Source organism: Drosophila miranda, assembly GCF_003369915.1.
Source record: "Drosophila miranda strain MSH22 chromosome Y unlocalized genomic scaffold, D.miranda_PacBio2.1 Contig_Y1_pilon, whole genome shotgun sequence".
In the NCBI taxonomy this organism is placed as follows: domain Eukaryota; kingdom Metazoa; phylum Arthropoda; class Insecta; order Diptera; family Drosophilidae; genus Drosophila; species Drosophila miranda.
Window position 1 is genome coordinate 45,561,232 of NW_022881603.1, and position 15,003 is coordinate 45,576,234.

Sequence of the window (15,003 nt, forward strand, 5' to 3'; positions counted from 1 at the left end):
AAACAATTTCGTTCTTTCGCTCTGTCTCTTTCTAACACACGTTTCATGGTCGGCATTGCCTATTACAAAAAGTGAGCGCCTAGATCTCAGAGCTAGAGCAACCAATTTTGGTATACACAATCTTGTGATATCGAACCTGCAAAGGTTAGGTTAGGTTAACCCGGACGGCCCTCAGCGGGGCCACGCATAGGCTAATCTGGCCCTTAGTTATCCGGATAGGGGGGTGTATGAACCGTCGCGGGAGTGTTTAGGTGGTTTTAAAGTCCCCGAGAATCGAGGTGTTTTTAGCATAGGCCAGCAGTTCCTGTGGCGTCCTTTTGGAGGCATCTTCCAGTGATGCCAGCACTGGGGCGACCAGGTATCTCCTCCTTGCTCTTGAGAGACCCGGACAGTTGCAGATGAGATGTTCCAGGGTTTCGATAGCCCCAGGTTCATCACATTTCCTACAACTGTCTCTGTTGGTGATGCCTAGCTTTGCTGCATGTGCAGCAGCCAGACAGTGACCTGTAAGTATTCCCACTAGCAATCTACAGTCCTTTCGTGGTAGGTGCAGTAGGTAGTAGCTAAGTTTCTCGTTGCGTTCCTTGCACATTATCTTCGAGGTTCTGCAGGTGGTGGTACTACTCCACCTGCTATCAGTCTGTGTTCTAGCCTGCTTCTCTAGATCGCATTGCAGCGTTCTAAGGGAGACAGGCACGTTCTCGGTTCTCCTATTCTCCAGCCCGACGCCTTCCTTAGCTAGTACGTCCGCCGCTTCGTTTCCTTCGATGCCCTGGTTGCTGGGAACCCAATAGATCCGCACTGTCTTTTTCGTGCTTAGGATGTCTAATGCCTCCCTGCTCGCCAAGACACTTCTGGAACTGACCGCGGACGACTGCATGGATCTTATCGCCGCTTGGCTGTCGACGAATAGGTTGACCGCATCGTGTGCTCGTTTTGTGAGAAGAGCGACCTCCGCTGCTTTCCCGATGGCAAAAACTTCTGCCTGGAATATGCTGCATTGGTCCGGTAGCTTATACGACAGCCTTATCTCAGGGTATAGGCCCGCTCCTACTCCTCCGTCCATCTTGGAGCCGTCTGTATATATATTGAGGTGCTCAGTTTGGTCCCTTCCAATTTTCCAGTCTTCAGGTCCCAAAGATGTGGTTGTTTTGACGTCAAGGCAAGTTTGGGGGGTCATATAATCAGTTGATCTGGTCATTTCCCTGCCGATTGAACTATGCCCGTATCCTTGTGGCGATATATTTCCTGATGCTATGAGGCGTTGTGCTGCCTTTCCCGCAATCAGGCGAGCGTGAATGTCCAGGGGGTCGATTCCGAGTACAGTTTCGAGTGCTTTTGTTGGGGTTGACCTCAGCGCCCCTGTAATACAGAGCAGAGCCTGTCGCTGAGTCTTTTCCATAAGCTTATGGTATGTCTTCTTTTCAGTAGCCTGCCACCACACTAAGGCTCCATACAGCAGAGTTGGTCGCACCACCGAGATGTAGATCCAGTGCATTAGAGCAGGTGACAGGCCCCATGTGCTGCTGAGCATCTTCTTGGATGCATAAAGCGCAATGGTAGCCTTTTTCACCCTTTCCACTACATTGGGCCTCCATGCCAGCTTGCTGTCCAGTACTGTGCCTAGGTATTTCACCTGTGATTTTGGAGTCAGCCTAGTTTGGTCAATTTTCGGGGGGGTCCATATCGGTACCTTGTACCTCTTGGTAAAGAGGATGAGGTCCATCTTGTCCGCGTTGATACTGAGTCCCACCTCTTCCGCCCACACACGTATCTCCCTGAGTGTACGTTCCATTAAGGAGCTGAGGGTCGAGGGACATACGCCCGTAATAAGTATGCTTATGTCGTCTGCATAAGCTGTTATTTTTGGGGCCTTCCTTTGAAATCTCTTAATGAGGTCGTCGACCACCAAACTCCACAGTAGTGGCGACAGGACTCCACCCTGAGGTGTGCCTCTGTGTGCCCCCTTTACCATGGAAGCAGTGCCCCACTCCGATTGCACCCGTCTACAACTTAGGAGATTTTTGATCCAGACGTTGATTGCTGGGTGTATGTTATTAGCTTCTGGGCGACTTGTTATTGCGGTTGTGGCCACGTTGTTGAATGCTCCTGAGATGTCCACAAATGCTCCCAAGGCATACTTTTTGTTGTGAAGGGCGCTCTCGATGGGGGCTACTAGCGCGTGTAGTGCCGTCTCCACTGATTTCCCCTTGGTGTAGGCGTGTTGGTTTGTTGACATCAGTCCCCCTACCTCATTCCTGATGTGCAAATCCAACAGCTTTTCTAGTGATTTTAGTATAAAGGAGGTAAGGCTTATCGGTCTGTAATCCTTGGGACTCACGTGGCTGCACTTTCCTGCCTTAGGGAGGAAGATAACTCTCGAGGTTTTCCATTGGATGGGGATATAGCCCGTACTTAGGCATGCTGAGTGTATTGCGAAGAGCCATGGGGTAATAACCTCTTTGGTCAACTGCATCATGGCTGGGAATATCCCGAACAGTCCTGGTGCTTTTATGCCCGCGAAGGAGTCTATGTCTATTCTCTTAGTGGTTAACAGACCTATTGGGGGGTGCTGTTCTTCAGTTGCTAGGTCCTGATGCTCCTTGGCGTCAGTGACCTCAGGACCTTCCGGAGCCTAGCGGTTTCGGGCACTTTCTCGATGTTGGAGCAGAAGTTTCTCCACGAGTTCCTTTGTGCCTTACGTATTTCCTTCTTGTAGCTCCTAAGTAGGATTTTATATTCCTCATTGACAATCTCTTCGTTCGCTTGTTTAGCGATCTTGAAGAATTCCTTGAGGTTGTTCCTTTGGAGAGAGAGATCTCGGTTCCACCAGAGTGGCTTGGACCTCCTCTTCGTTCTCGAGGGTTTGCACGATGCATGGTAGGCGTTCAGTAACTCGTTCGATAGGGTCTTTAGGGACTTCTCTATATCCTCCGCGGATTTCACTGAGCCCGGATTCGCGAGCTTCGAAGTAACTGTCTTTTTAAACTTTACCCAGTTTGTGTTCCGGGGGTTTCTATAGACTGTTATCTTCGAAGAGTGTTTGAATTCGCACTTGAACTGAATGTACTTATGGTCTGAGAAGGATGGTCTTTCGAGGACTCTCCAGTCAGATACCAAGGTACTCTTTCCCGTGACAAGAGTTAGGTCTAGCACGTTTGACGAGGTGGGACCCACGAAGGTGTGATCCTCCCCCACGTTTGCTACGTCTAAGTTAGTGGATAAGATAAAGTCTAGGAATGACTCACCTCTATCGTTGATGTCAGGGCTTCCCCACACATTGTGATGGGCGTTGGCGTCTGCACCGATGAGGAGTTGGAGATTTTTGGAGCCGGCTTCTGTCACCAGACTCCTAAGTTCTTCCGGTGGGGCGAGCCTGTCGTGTGCCATGTAGCAGGAAGCTGCCATTAGGCGCTTTTCCTCGCTCTCCAGCATCACCAGGTCATCCGTGCTGTAATGAGACATAAGATGAGCATGGATTCCCTTCCGTACGAGTACGGCGGGTCTGTTCCTGCTTACCGATGTTGAGTAGAGAAGGCTGTAATTTGAGGACTTTAGTCCGGCCACAGAGTTGCCTGACGCAATCCACGGCTCCTGGACTAAAGCTATGTCGGCGGGCCCTTGCTCCATGGCAATGAGGAGCTCCGCCGACGCTACCTTGCTTTTATGAAGATTGAGTTGCAGCACCCTTAGTGTCATGGGTGGCTAACTCAACCTCGCCCGGTATAATGCAGTGTCCATCGCCAGCCGGCACCTTCGTGGAGGGCTCAGCTAGAGGGTTTTTGCCAGCCTCGAACCTGCAAAAGTGTACTTTAAAAATTTCGCCCCACCCCTTTCCGCCCCCGCAAAGGACGAAAATGTGTGGCATCCACAGATCTCAGAGACTATTACGGCTAGAGCAACAAAATGTAGTATCCACACTTCTGTTCGATCTCACTGTTACATGTGTATTTCGAAATTTCGCCCTGCGGCATCCACATTTTTGAAAATACGAGAAAATTAAAAAACGCACAATCATAGATAATTACCATATCTGCCAGTTTGCCGAATCTGGATCAGATCGGATAATTTGTATAGCCAAAAGGAACAAATCAATTTGCAGTGGCTGCGCAGCTCGCGAAGACACGTTCAGGCTACTGTCTCTCTCGCACACACTTTTTGTCGCTCAATGTTCGCGTCGTCTGCCGGGGGAGAGCTATACTGACTAAGTATCGGGTATAATAGTAGAGTTGCGGTCGGTATTAGGTAAAGCAAGTTTACAAATCTTTCGCACTTTTGCTGATGCGAACAGATTCTGTATCTGGAATTCGCACAATACACTTTTCCAATGCGATATATAAAAAAAAAGCGAAAGAAATACCTAGCAGAAAAACAAATTGGTCGCACTCGGAAAATTAATTATATAAATTTAAAATAAATTTTAAATAAATAAAATGTCCCAGAAACATAACAATTTACATTTTTTATTACAGTTCTGACTTTTAGGGTACAAGTGACTGTCATATATAACTCTTTTTGTGAGAAATCAGGATAGTCTCCTTTATGTTGTTAACCGTTTTTTATTGTATTTAAAGCTTAATAACATTTTTGTGCAACTTATTTAAATAAAAAACTTAAATACATACATCGAATTAAATGCATTCAACGCACCCATTAAAATCAGATATTTCTATCCTAGACAAAAAAACGATCTAGATGAGATCTTTCGCCAAGAACTTGTTAATCAACTTTGTTGTTACCGCTATCGTCTTTAATGTGGTTCTCCATCAGTAACGGGTTTGGTTTCATTGAATGTTCTAATGACACAACCGGTTTTACTCGCCGAAATATTCCTTTTTTTCCCTGCGAGTAAATAATTATATTAGTTCAACATTTAAAACTAACGAATAAACGTACCAATCGTGCCTTCTTGCACTTGGATTCCATAATTAGGTTATTTGCTACCTGAAACAGTTTCTCCGCACGCAATATTAAAACGTTAGTCAATCGACTACACTGTGCTGCCATTTTCACTTGCTCTTCAATACTATTTTTGTTTGTCGGATGTATAAATCGTGGCGGAAAGAAAGATGGAGCAATAATCGTGGACACGTTATGTAGATTCATTTTGTTTATATCTTTAAGTTCAGTTATATAATTTAAAAAGCGTAGGAGCGAACGCAGGGTGTTGCGGTTTTCGTGTGGTAGGAGTTGGCAAACAATCGACAAGGCTCTTTTTTGATCCATCGACGGAAGTTTGTGACATTGGTAAAATAGCTGAATCAACTCATTGGTAAGCAACGGCTGAGGAAGCTCTCGCAGCCAACGTTTAAGAAGAGCGCTGAGTTCATGAACTGTAGCAGTAACAAGAAGTTGGGAAAGTTTTCCTGGCTTTTGATAAAAGCTTGATTCCAATTCGTTGTAAAGTATTTCAGTCTGTAATATATAGATGGTATGTGTAAATATTACTTATATAACGTATACAGAATTTCCGGAATCACCTTATTTTTGTGCCCAGCTATTCGTAGTATACCCTCTTCCCTGGCGCCCCGCCTTATAAGTTCGTCGAGCAAATTTTCTAAAAACAGTGGAACTAATGTCGAATCCTTGCCGGTGACTTGCTGATCACGACGTATAAGAGCGTTCAGGGATACTCCAAATAGACTACCCTCTTCTTTACGACGACGTTTAAATGGCTTTCGTTTATCTAAGGACACCTGGTTGCGATCGAATATTGTGGCCAACTCTAACCAAAAAATAGGTTGAAGGCGTTTAAGATCGGTCTCACTTATCGAATCGATATCTGAGCAACATTTTAAATCAACATCATAACTATCTAATGTTTCTGGACTAGAGGTATCGCGACAAATACTTTCGAAGCTTAGACCTTCCCGCGAAGGCGGAGAATTTTGAACACTGAGAGATTTCACATGCACCTGGTCAATAATTTTCTTTGAGGAGGTATTCGTAATCAAGGTGCACTCGTCGCTAGAATCTCCGGAAGATGTGTTTTCACTTTGCGAGTCCCGAAGTAGATGTCCTCGAGAGCGCCTAATAAGTTTAAGGAATAAGTGATACCAATTGAATGCTTTTACAACAACTTACCCAACCGAGCAAGATGGATCCGAGCCGGATCGATTTCGTGGTAAGTGAATAGTGCCAATCCGCGAATAACCAAGTAACTCAACGCCGTCAGCCGAATGCATAGGTAAGTCACAGCGTACGTGTGATCCGCGGAATATATCAGTAGATGTAGAACTTTTAAGCGGCGCACTTGGTGTTCGTCTCAACTTCTGCTTTAAGTGTTTTGCCACATATGGTTGAACAATTTCGTTGCCACCGTTGTTTTCAAAAACACTTACAAAGCTTGGGCTAAAAAAAATGTCAACAGAACTGAATGTAAAAAGATTCCATTATTTAACTTACATAGGTGCGTTTCCCCAAACCTCCTCGCCTTGTATGGAATCCAGTGAGTCTGGAGTTGCACTTCGAGAGCGTGTGCCCGTACTAGACTCCTTTTCATATTTTAAAATTGTACAAAGTTACATAAACTAATTTTGACAAACTTTTAAATTATATTTACATCAAAATCGCGAAATACATCACGAATATCAGGCTTTCGTTTAGATCGATTTTTTGTGCGTCCGCGTACAGTTTGATTCAAAGCCCGAACGCGTTGTTTAATGACGTCAGCATGTGGTTTTGAAAGTGTAGCGAGTACATGCTCAAGTTCCGTAGTGCGTAGTTCCAGTCCCTGTGTGTAAATAAAAGATAAATATATTACACTGATTAACAAAATTTAACTTTTTTCGACACTGTGGCTTTAAAATCGTTTAAAAATTGTTGTTTAAGTAGTTTCTTTACAAAAATTTTACAATCTGTTATTATTACGGCTTTTGTTAGTAGTGTAGTTGTATTAAGGCGGTAGCTGGGAGGGGGAGATAAAAATCCCGCCTAAAATTTTGACTTTGAAAACTCGGGAAAAGTCGAAATAAATGGATCCCTTGTGTTCTTATTGTATAGGTGCATTAATTGGGCGTCGTTTAAAGTATGTTTTGTAAAAATCTATAGATAAACGAATAAGGTGGATATGGATAAACTAATCGTTGAAAAAAATAATCCATATTTGCCATAATCTTATATTTAGTATTCTTGATCTGCATCAATAGCACATATTTGTCTAATAACACATCTTTAAGAAACTAAGGAGCTTGAGTAGCTAGATTTTATGTGCTTCTGTGTGCCATATTATCCCAAAGTAACCGAGTCAATTTTGTTTCACAATTTTGAAGATACGAGTACTTCGTTGGTAAGAAAAGAAAGAGAGAGATGTAAGGGACGTACACATAGAATATTTGTCATTTAGTGGAAACAGGTCTTTAAAAAGACCTGGAGTAGGTAAGGTAAAAAAAAAATAAAATTTTCTTTTGCTACCGACAGAATAACGAAACGCTGAATGCATACCTAAAATGTGTAAAAATACGTATGCAGGACTGCCTCATGACTTAAGTCCAAGGAGAGTCGACGAGAGCGTCTGGTCCTCACAGAGCAGAACATTCGAACTCCCAGAGCCGAACTTAGATATTCCCAAAGCCGAAGGCTTTTTAAACGTTTTAATTTTACTTAAGAGTTCAATGAACAAATTTGTAAAAAAATAATATTTTATAGTAAAAAACACCTTTAAAAGAATTTTATCGATAAAAACGAGGGGAACGTTGTGAGTTACTGCGGCGACCGCAACTCTATATTTATACCCAATACATAGTCAGTATGGGTACATTAAGCGACAACGTGTGCGTGCGGGAGAGACAGAAAACGTGTCTCAACATTTCGTCAGGCGCTGCGTAGCCACTGCAATTTAATTTGTTCCTTTTGGCTATAAAAATTATCCCATCTGATCCAGACTCAGCAATCTCATAGATGCGGTCATTCTCTATGATTGTGCGTTTTTAGTTTTCTCATATCTTCAATATTGTGGATGCCACAGATTTTCGTCCTTTTTGGGGGCGGAAGGGGGTGGGGCGAAATTTTGAAACAAACAAACAAACAATCAAAAATTTGGTAGCTCTAGCTCTTATAGTCTCTGAGATCTAGGCGCTAATGTTTTGCGCTAAGCAAAGCCGGCTATGACACGTGTGTGTTATCGTATTCAATTACATACGATCTATTTCAGATTCTGCAGTTTAGAAGATATGATCATTCTCTACGAATCTGCGTTTTTGGTTTTCTCGTATCTTTAAAATTGTGGATGCCACAGATTTTCGTCCTTTGAGGGGGCGGAATTGTGCGGGGCGAAGTTTTGAAATATACTTGTAACAGTGACATATCACGAAACTTAGGATACAAAATTTCGTTGCTCTAGCTCTTATAGTCTTTGAGCACTAGGCGCTGATAGGGACGGACGGACAGACAGGCATTACAATCGACTCGGCTATTGATGCTGATCAAGAATATGGGGTCGGAAACGTTGCCTTCTGGACGTTACACACATCCACTTTTACCACAAATCTAATATACTATAGGGGTATATTTTGTACTCATTTACTCATTTTGAGTATCGGTTATAAAAACACATAAATATATAAATTTTTTTTCTGAATTAAAAAAAGCTCTGTGCTACTTCTGTCATTGATAATATAAAATAAATCCAATTATAATTGCAAAATGCTCATTAGAACCAAATTAAAACGGTTTTGTCCACTGATAGCTTAAGAAATTTTCTTTATTATTGAGTTAAACTTAAATCGATATAGTAAGTCTCTTGGTCTCCTCCTGATGACTCTAACCTGATGTTCCCATCCGTGAAGCAGAACTTCGTCGATTTTCTGTCCGATTTATCGTTGGGTCAGATAAATGGCATATGCCATAGCATGGGTACTTCTAAGTATTCAAAAGCAAAATCGAAGTTTTCTCTTTTAATACTCTGTGCTATAATAGTTACTTGGTAGCCATCTTGGTTCCTTTTCATTTAACCTGTTTATCAATGGTCTTCCCCAAGTTTTAACTCAGTCCGAGTCCTAATGTATGCTGACGATGTCAAGCTATGTTTTTCTTATAGTGATTCCTTGTCCTCGTTATTTCTTTAATCGGATCACGATGCTCTCAGTATTTGGTGTTAAATTAACGTTCTTTCTATTCAAATTTCCAAATATTCAGGCAGGTTCCGTTTCTCACTTACTTTTGCGGATTACGTTTTCAGCCAAAACGTTTCGTTTTCGTTTTAACGTGTTGTTGTTGTTGCCCTGGCCAATTTCTTCCGAGCCAAATTTGAGGTTGGGTTAAAATAAAATTATTTATAAAGAAAACAAAAGTTAATTTACCCTAATATAGGTGTCAAGTTTATGTTAATGCATCAATAAGTCATCTATTTTTTTCCTTTTGCAATTAAGGTTCGTATTGTTGTATAAAATGCAGTTTACTTTACCCAATTTAAATTTGTGTATTTAAACGTAAATCGGAAAACTTTTGTGAATGTAAAAAACGGAGCCTGGCTGATTATGTCATGATCTTCCATAACAGCACTTTTTTGACATTTCAGTTAATAACATTCCCTTGAAACGCCTGTACAAATTTAATGATTTGGGCATTGTCTTTGCATATATTATTCACTATTTCAAATAAAACCAAAGGAGGCCTTGGTTTTATCAAAAGATGGTATAAGGAATTTTCTGACTCTTATACCACTAAACTTTTGTCTGTTTTCTTTTGTCTGGCCTATCTTATAATTAGTTGCTTCGTCTGGTTTCGTCATTAACAAAAATATCAAGATATGCTCGAGTCTGTTCAAAAACAATTACTTATCTTTGCCCTCTGATTTTTACAGATTTGATGCTAATAAATTGGTGTCCATGTCATCTTAACCAACCTTACTCGCAAGAAACCACTCGATTTTATATATCCCTTTAATATTATAGCTTGAAATGGCTTGAAAATAATCCATAGATTATAGCCAGTGGTGCAGAAGTAAAGTAAATCCCTGTTATTGTTTGTTCATTGCACTGCCCACTGTGCCACACTGTAACATATATATATATATATATATATATATGCATACACATATGCCTATGCAGCCGATCTCTCGCGTCTTTCTTTGTTTCTTTTGCCCTTTCTATATCTCCTCAATCTGTCGCTTGCATTGGGGCACGGGCAATTCGTCCGCCTGCCCTTGATTTTAGTCTTGATCTAGCACTCACTTCTTTAATCTGACACAGTCTCGAACCAACCTTCAATCCGACCCCGTCTTGAATTGATAAACTTACTCGTCGCTTAATCTCGCTATCGCATCCGCACACCCAAATATACCATATAACACCAAACAACTATCGACCTATCATTAAATATATCGCAAACTACGCTGCTGAAGAAGCTCAGTAGCTCAACATTTGGTGACCCCGACGTGATAAAACATAAACTGATTGTATCATAAAAAACATAAAATTTCGATCGTTAACAAATTTTTGTTCATTTGTGCAAGAGCAACTGCTTACGGTTGTTGCTGTGTTTATTGCCTCTTCCTCTTTTCGGTCATCTTCCGGCTGGAAACGTGTCGAAAGCGTTACCGATATGGATGCGAGAGACAACGGAGCAGTGATCGCTACTGGAAACAGGGTGCCTTTCCTGAAGTGGTAAGCACTGGCACAATTGGCAATAATGAAACAGTTTGAAGTTATATTGGAGAGCTCTGCTCTATTTGACCACTTCATGCTCGTTGTAAGGCTCAAGCAGATCGAGGAGCTGCACGGCACTTTTAAGACCGTGAAAAACGAGCTCAAGCAGCTGGACTACGACGAGATTGGGAACTCCCGTGAATCACACTTGGCAAATCATAGCCGTGTTCAAATAAGATATTCGTGTCAATTTTGCCGATTCTGCTTGATGGAGCAGAGGTTGAGGAATCCTATTCAACGTTGGAAAGTAGCATCGATCGATTTCATCTAAACATTACAACTTGCCTTCAAACATCATGGAGCCCCTACAGAGCTCTTCCGAACGAGCTAAACAGTCCTCTCTTTTTATAGGTGGACCTACATCTGAACATCGCCCTGGACCTCGAGCAGGGACCTTGTTCATCTCAATTTAGAGCCAATCGGGTGGAGGGCAGGAAACTCTAATTATCTAGTCTAAATTTCAGAAAAAGCTCTGCTGATCTGGGCTGGAGAAGCTCAGTAGCTCAACAGGTATAGTAAACTTACTTGTTCAAATGGCTTTGTCAATTCGGGGTATCCAGCAGAAACCAGCCATTCTGCCTCCATTTCACCATCTATGAAAAAAGACGATGGAATTCGAAGTAATATGTGAATATCTTATATTCAAAACATACACACCCTCGTAATTCACTTCAGGTTCGTTGCTAGGGGAATTGGCTTGCAGTAAATACTCGTTGAGAAATTCAGAATAGTCCTGATCAGATGTATTATCCAGCGAAGTGTTACTGTTCATTATGTTCTTAATAATAGTACAATCTTTCGCTCAAAAATGAAAGGTATGCCGAATTCACTGGAGTGATTAAAGTAAAGTTTTAAATTGGTTTAGGTAGATTTCAATTTACAATTTCATATAAATATATTATTACTCCATATTTTGATAATTTAACTAATTTATACAACCGATTAAAGGTGTCACAAGTATACTAATAAATAAAATTATAATTAATATTAACTTGTTAATCTTTTCAAAGTAACCTTCTTGGTACTGAGATTGAGTAAACTCATATTTAATTAAATATTTAATAGTTTTGCTGCTCGGTCATTTGTTTTTTGTTTGCAAATTTTAAAAACAAGTTCAACATTGTATGCACGTATGTATATTGCATATGATTGTATATTTTCTTAGATACATACATAGCATAAATTACCTATTGTTGTTCTGCTGATTTTATTTCATTTTGTTGACCAAGCAACAAAATAATCGGTAAGCAATAACAAAATATTTAATAAAAGAGATAGATAGATAAAGATTACAATTTGTACATAAGATTCAAGATATTGCAAAAGATACATACATATGTACATAGTTAATAAAGGAGACAACTGTTAAAATTTGATACGAATTCAAAACATGTTTTGTTAAAATGCATACACAGTTTAACACATATCCATAAAAAGATGTACAAATATGCATAAACGCTATTTCGTATTTACATATGTATATGTACATATGTATGTATGCATAAGTTGATATTATAATTTCTCATTATTCAATTTTATTATGTTGCAAAGAAATAAATGTGAACATAGCATGTATGCATACACGTTAACAATCACATCTGTATGTTAAAAATCTCCAGTTTAAAAAGACAAATGTAAGAAGTTTTAATCTGTCAATGTTTATGACTAATACTTAAATCGGTACGAGCATTGCATTGTTTTGCAAAAGGAATCACAAAGTATACATAGATATGTATGTATGTGCATATATGTACATACATTCAATTACATATATTTTCTAATGCATAATTATGTCAATATTTTCCTATTCGCTCCGATATACATATATGTATGATTTAACGACTGTCTGCAACGAAAATTCGAAATCAACTAAGCAAGTTTATGATAAAATCCACAACTTTACTAACATTCACAAATGTATATAGAAACATATGTATGCATATAAAATAGGTGTGCAAGAAATACACATCTGTATGCATGTGTATGCAGTGAGAGAGAGGAGCTATGTGAAAATCAGGTTTACTCTAAAACTACATGTATGTATGTATGAATCGAATTCATACACATCCAATATTATATGTAGACCCTACAAAAATTTCAAAGTCAATTTTTAATCGGTGACTGACCACCAGACTGACTTTATCTCAAATCTAGACTTGAATAAATATAGTCTACTAAAATCAAACACGCTCGCTATTTTAAACCATTCTTTGATCGAAGGAATGACCCGGATACTTGTACAGTTTTGTTTGCTTTAGTGCTCATTAGTTTACAATGGAACAATTCAAGGCATTGGTAAAGATCCTTGTCAGACTCAAGACAATGATCACACGGGCATTGGCTTGGCTTGGGCTGAACGGGAGGAACCAACTACAACGGCGGAGGTCGCCTCACGGATGGTGGTGGTCCAATCGGGTTGGAAAGAATTCTCACATAGCCCTTCTTGAACATGTGGATGGGGTTAAAACAACCAACTACAACTACAATGATCAACGGTAATGGCAGCAAAAAGCTTCATCTACACTACGACTCTTCACGCAGCGCGAATATAAGGCGGTTATCAGGGACATAGCCAACGACGCCCAACACAGATCCCCGGTCATAATAGCGGGGGACTTCAGTGCCAGGAACACACCCTGAGGGACAGCGTTATTGGACGAGTTTACAAGCCTGAATGTCTGTCTTCTGATCATAGGAAGCACCCCGACGTAAAGCAAAGCAGGCCGGGAGTCCATCATAGACCTCACCTTTGCAAGCCCGGAGATCGCGCGCCACGCACAGTGGCAAGTCTTGAGTACGTACACGCACAGCGATCACCGTGCTGTGATGACGTGCACAGCCGCCATCAGGAATGCAACAAGGGGGCAACGAGCGCAACTGACTGGCTACAAAGAAGCAACGCTGGATGCCGCCGGGGATGCTGAAGCTAGCGCGAGAGCCATAATCATGACCGTCATTGCGGCATGTGGTACAGCTATGCTGCGAAGGAAGACAGGAGGAAGCAGACACCGCCATGGTGGAACAAGCACATCGTCCAAGCAAGGAGGGAGTGCTGCGCAGCTCGACCCGTGTACCAGCGATCCAGAGGAACACTGCAGTTTGAGAGTAAAGCGGTGGCTTTCAAGGCCAACCGGAGAGCCCTACGAGACGAAATCAGAAGCAGCAAGGCCAAATGCTTCCAGCAGCTCTGCGAGGCGGCAGATTCAGAACCTTTAGGAGGCACATATAAATTGGTCATGGGGAAGCTCTGCAGGCAACCCACGCCCAAGTGAGGGAATTGTCGGCGCACTCTTTCCCTGGCAACCACCACTTCCGGAGGCAGACAGCGACGAGGATCAGGTCCAGGCGGCCATCACCTTCTCGGAGAGGGAGGTGCAGGAGGTTGCTGCCAAACTAAAGAACGACAAAGCGGCAGGCCCCGGGGGAATCCCCAATGCGGCCCTGAAATGCCTGGCCAGCGCCCACCCGGAAGCATTCACACTGATGTATAACCAGTGCATCCAGGAGCGGAACGTGACAATAGCATGGAAACGCTGGAGGCTTGTCCTGGTACCCAAACCAGGCAAGAACCTAGCGACCCATCGGCATACCGACCATTATGCATGCTAGATAGTCTGGGTAAGATTTTCGAGAGGCTGATATGCAACCGACTCGAGGCTGAGCTGACACAGCGACATGGCCTCTCGACGCTCCAATTTGGGTTCAGGAAGCAGAGAAGCACCACAAACGCCATACAGAAGGTCACGAGCCTGGCCAGAGAAGCCATTGCAGGAACGCGATGAGCAGGAGGCACGAAGGAGTACTGCCTAGTATGTACGCTAGACGTGCGGAACGCCTTCAACTCGGCCAGCTGGAGGAGCATTCTCTATGCCCCGAGGAGTAGGGGCAAATCGCAGTACCTGATCCAGACGTTGCGAAGTTACTTCACGGGCCGTGTCCTGCTCTACGACACGGAAGATGGAGTGAAGTAGCACAAGTCCTAGGACCGATCCTGTGGAACGCGATGTACGATGAAATTCTGCGCCTGAATCTACCTGAAGGCTGCACGCTGGTGGGCTTTGCTGACGACATCGGACTGGTCACGGTGGCAAAACACAAAAAACAGTCAGAGGACAGATGCAACGTAGCAGTTGGAAGCATAATATCCTTGTTAGCAACGAATGGACTGTCCCTGGCGGAAAAGAAGTCGGAGGCTGTGCGCATAAGTGGTGGGAAGTTGGTCGAGCAGGCGTGTGTGATGGTTGGCAGCACTGCCATCATTACCAAGCCCTCCCTAAAATACCTAGGGGTAGTGCTTGACCAGCGACTCACGTTCAAAGCGCACCTTGATCATGCAAGCGCGAAAACAGCCACAGCA

General features: G+C 42.4%; 1 protein-coding gene across 1 annotated transcript; it reads right to left on the minus strand.

Moving 5' to 3' along the window:
* Positions 1-4,447: 4,447 nt before the first annotated feature.
* Positions 4,448-12,482, minus strand: LOC117190773 (rho GTPase-activating protein conundrum-like). The gene is made up of 9 exons (XM_033395833.1): positions 12,405-12,482; positions 11,304-11,475; positions 11,172-11,239; positions 6,563-6,733; positions 6,406-6,494; positions 6,085-6,351; positions 5,481-6,030; positions 4,897-5,415; positions 4,448-4,842 (listed from the first exon to the last, which is right to left on the minus strand). Exons 2-9 carry the CDS (start codon positions 11,416-11,418, stop codon positions 4,720-4,722), a joined length of 1,902 nt encoding a protein of 633 aa, XP_033251724.1. The 5' UTR covers positions 11,419-11,475; positions 12,405-12,482; the 3' UTR covers positions 4,448-4,719.
* Positions 12,483-15,003: the final 2,521 nt, after the last annotated feature.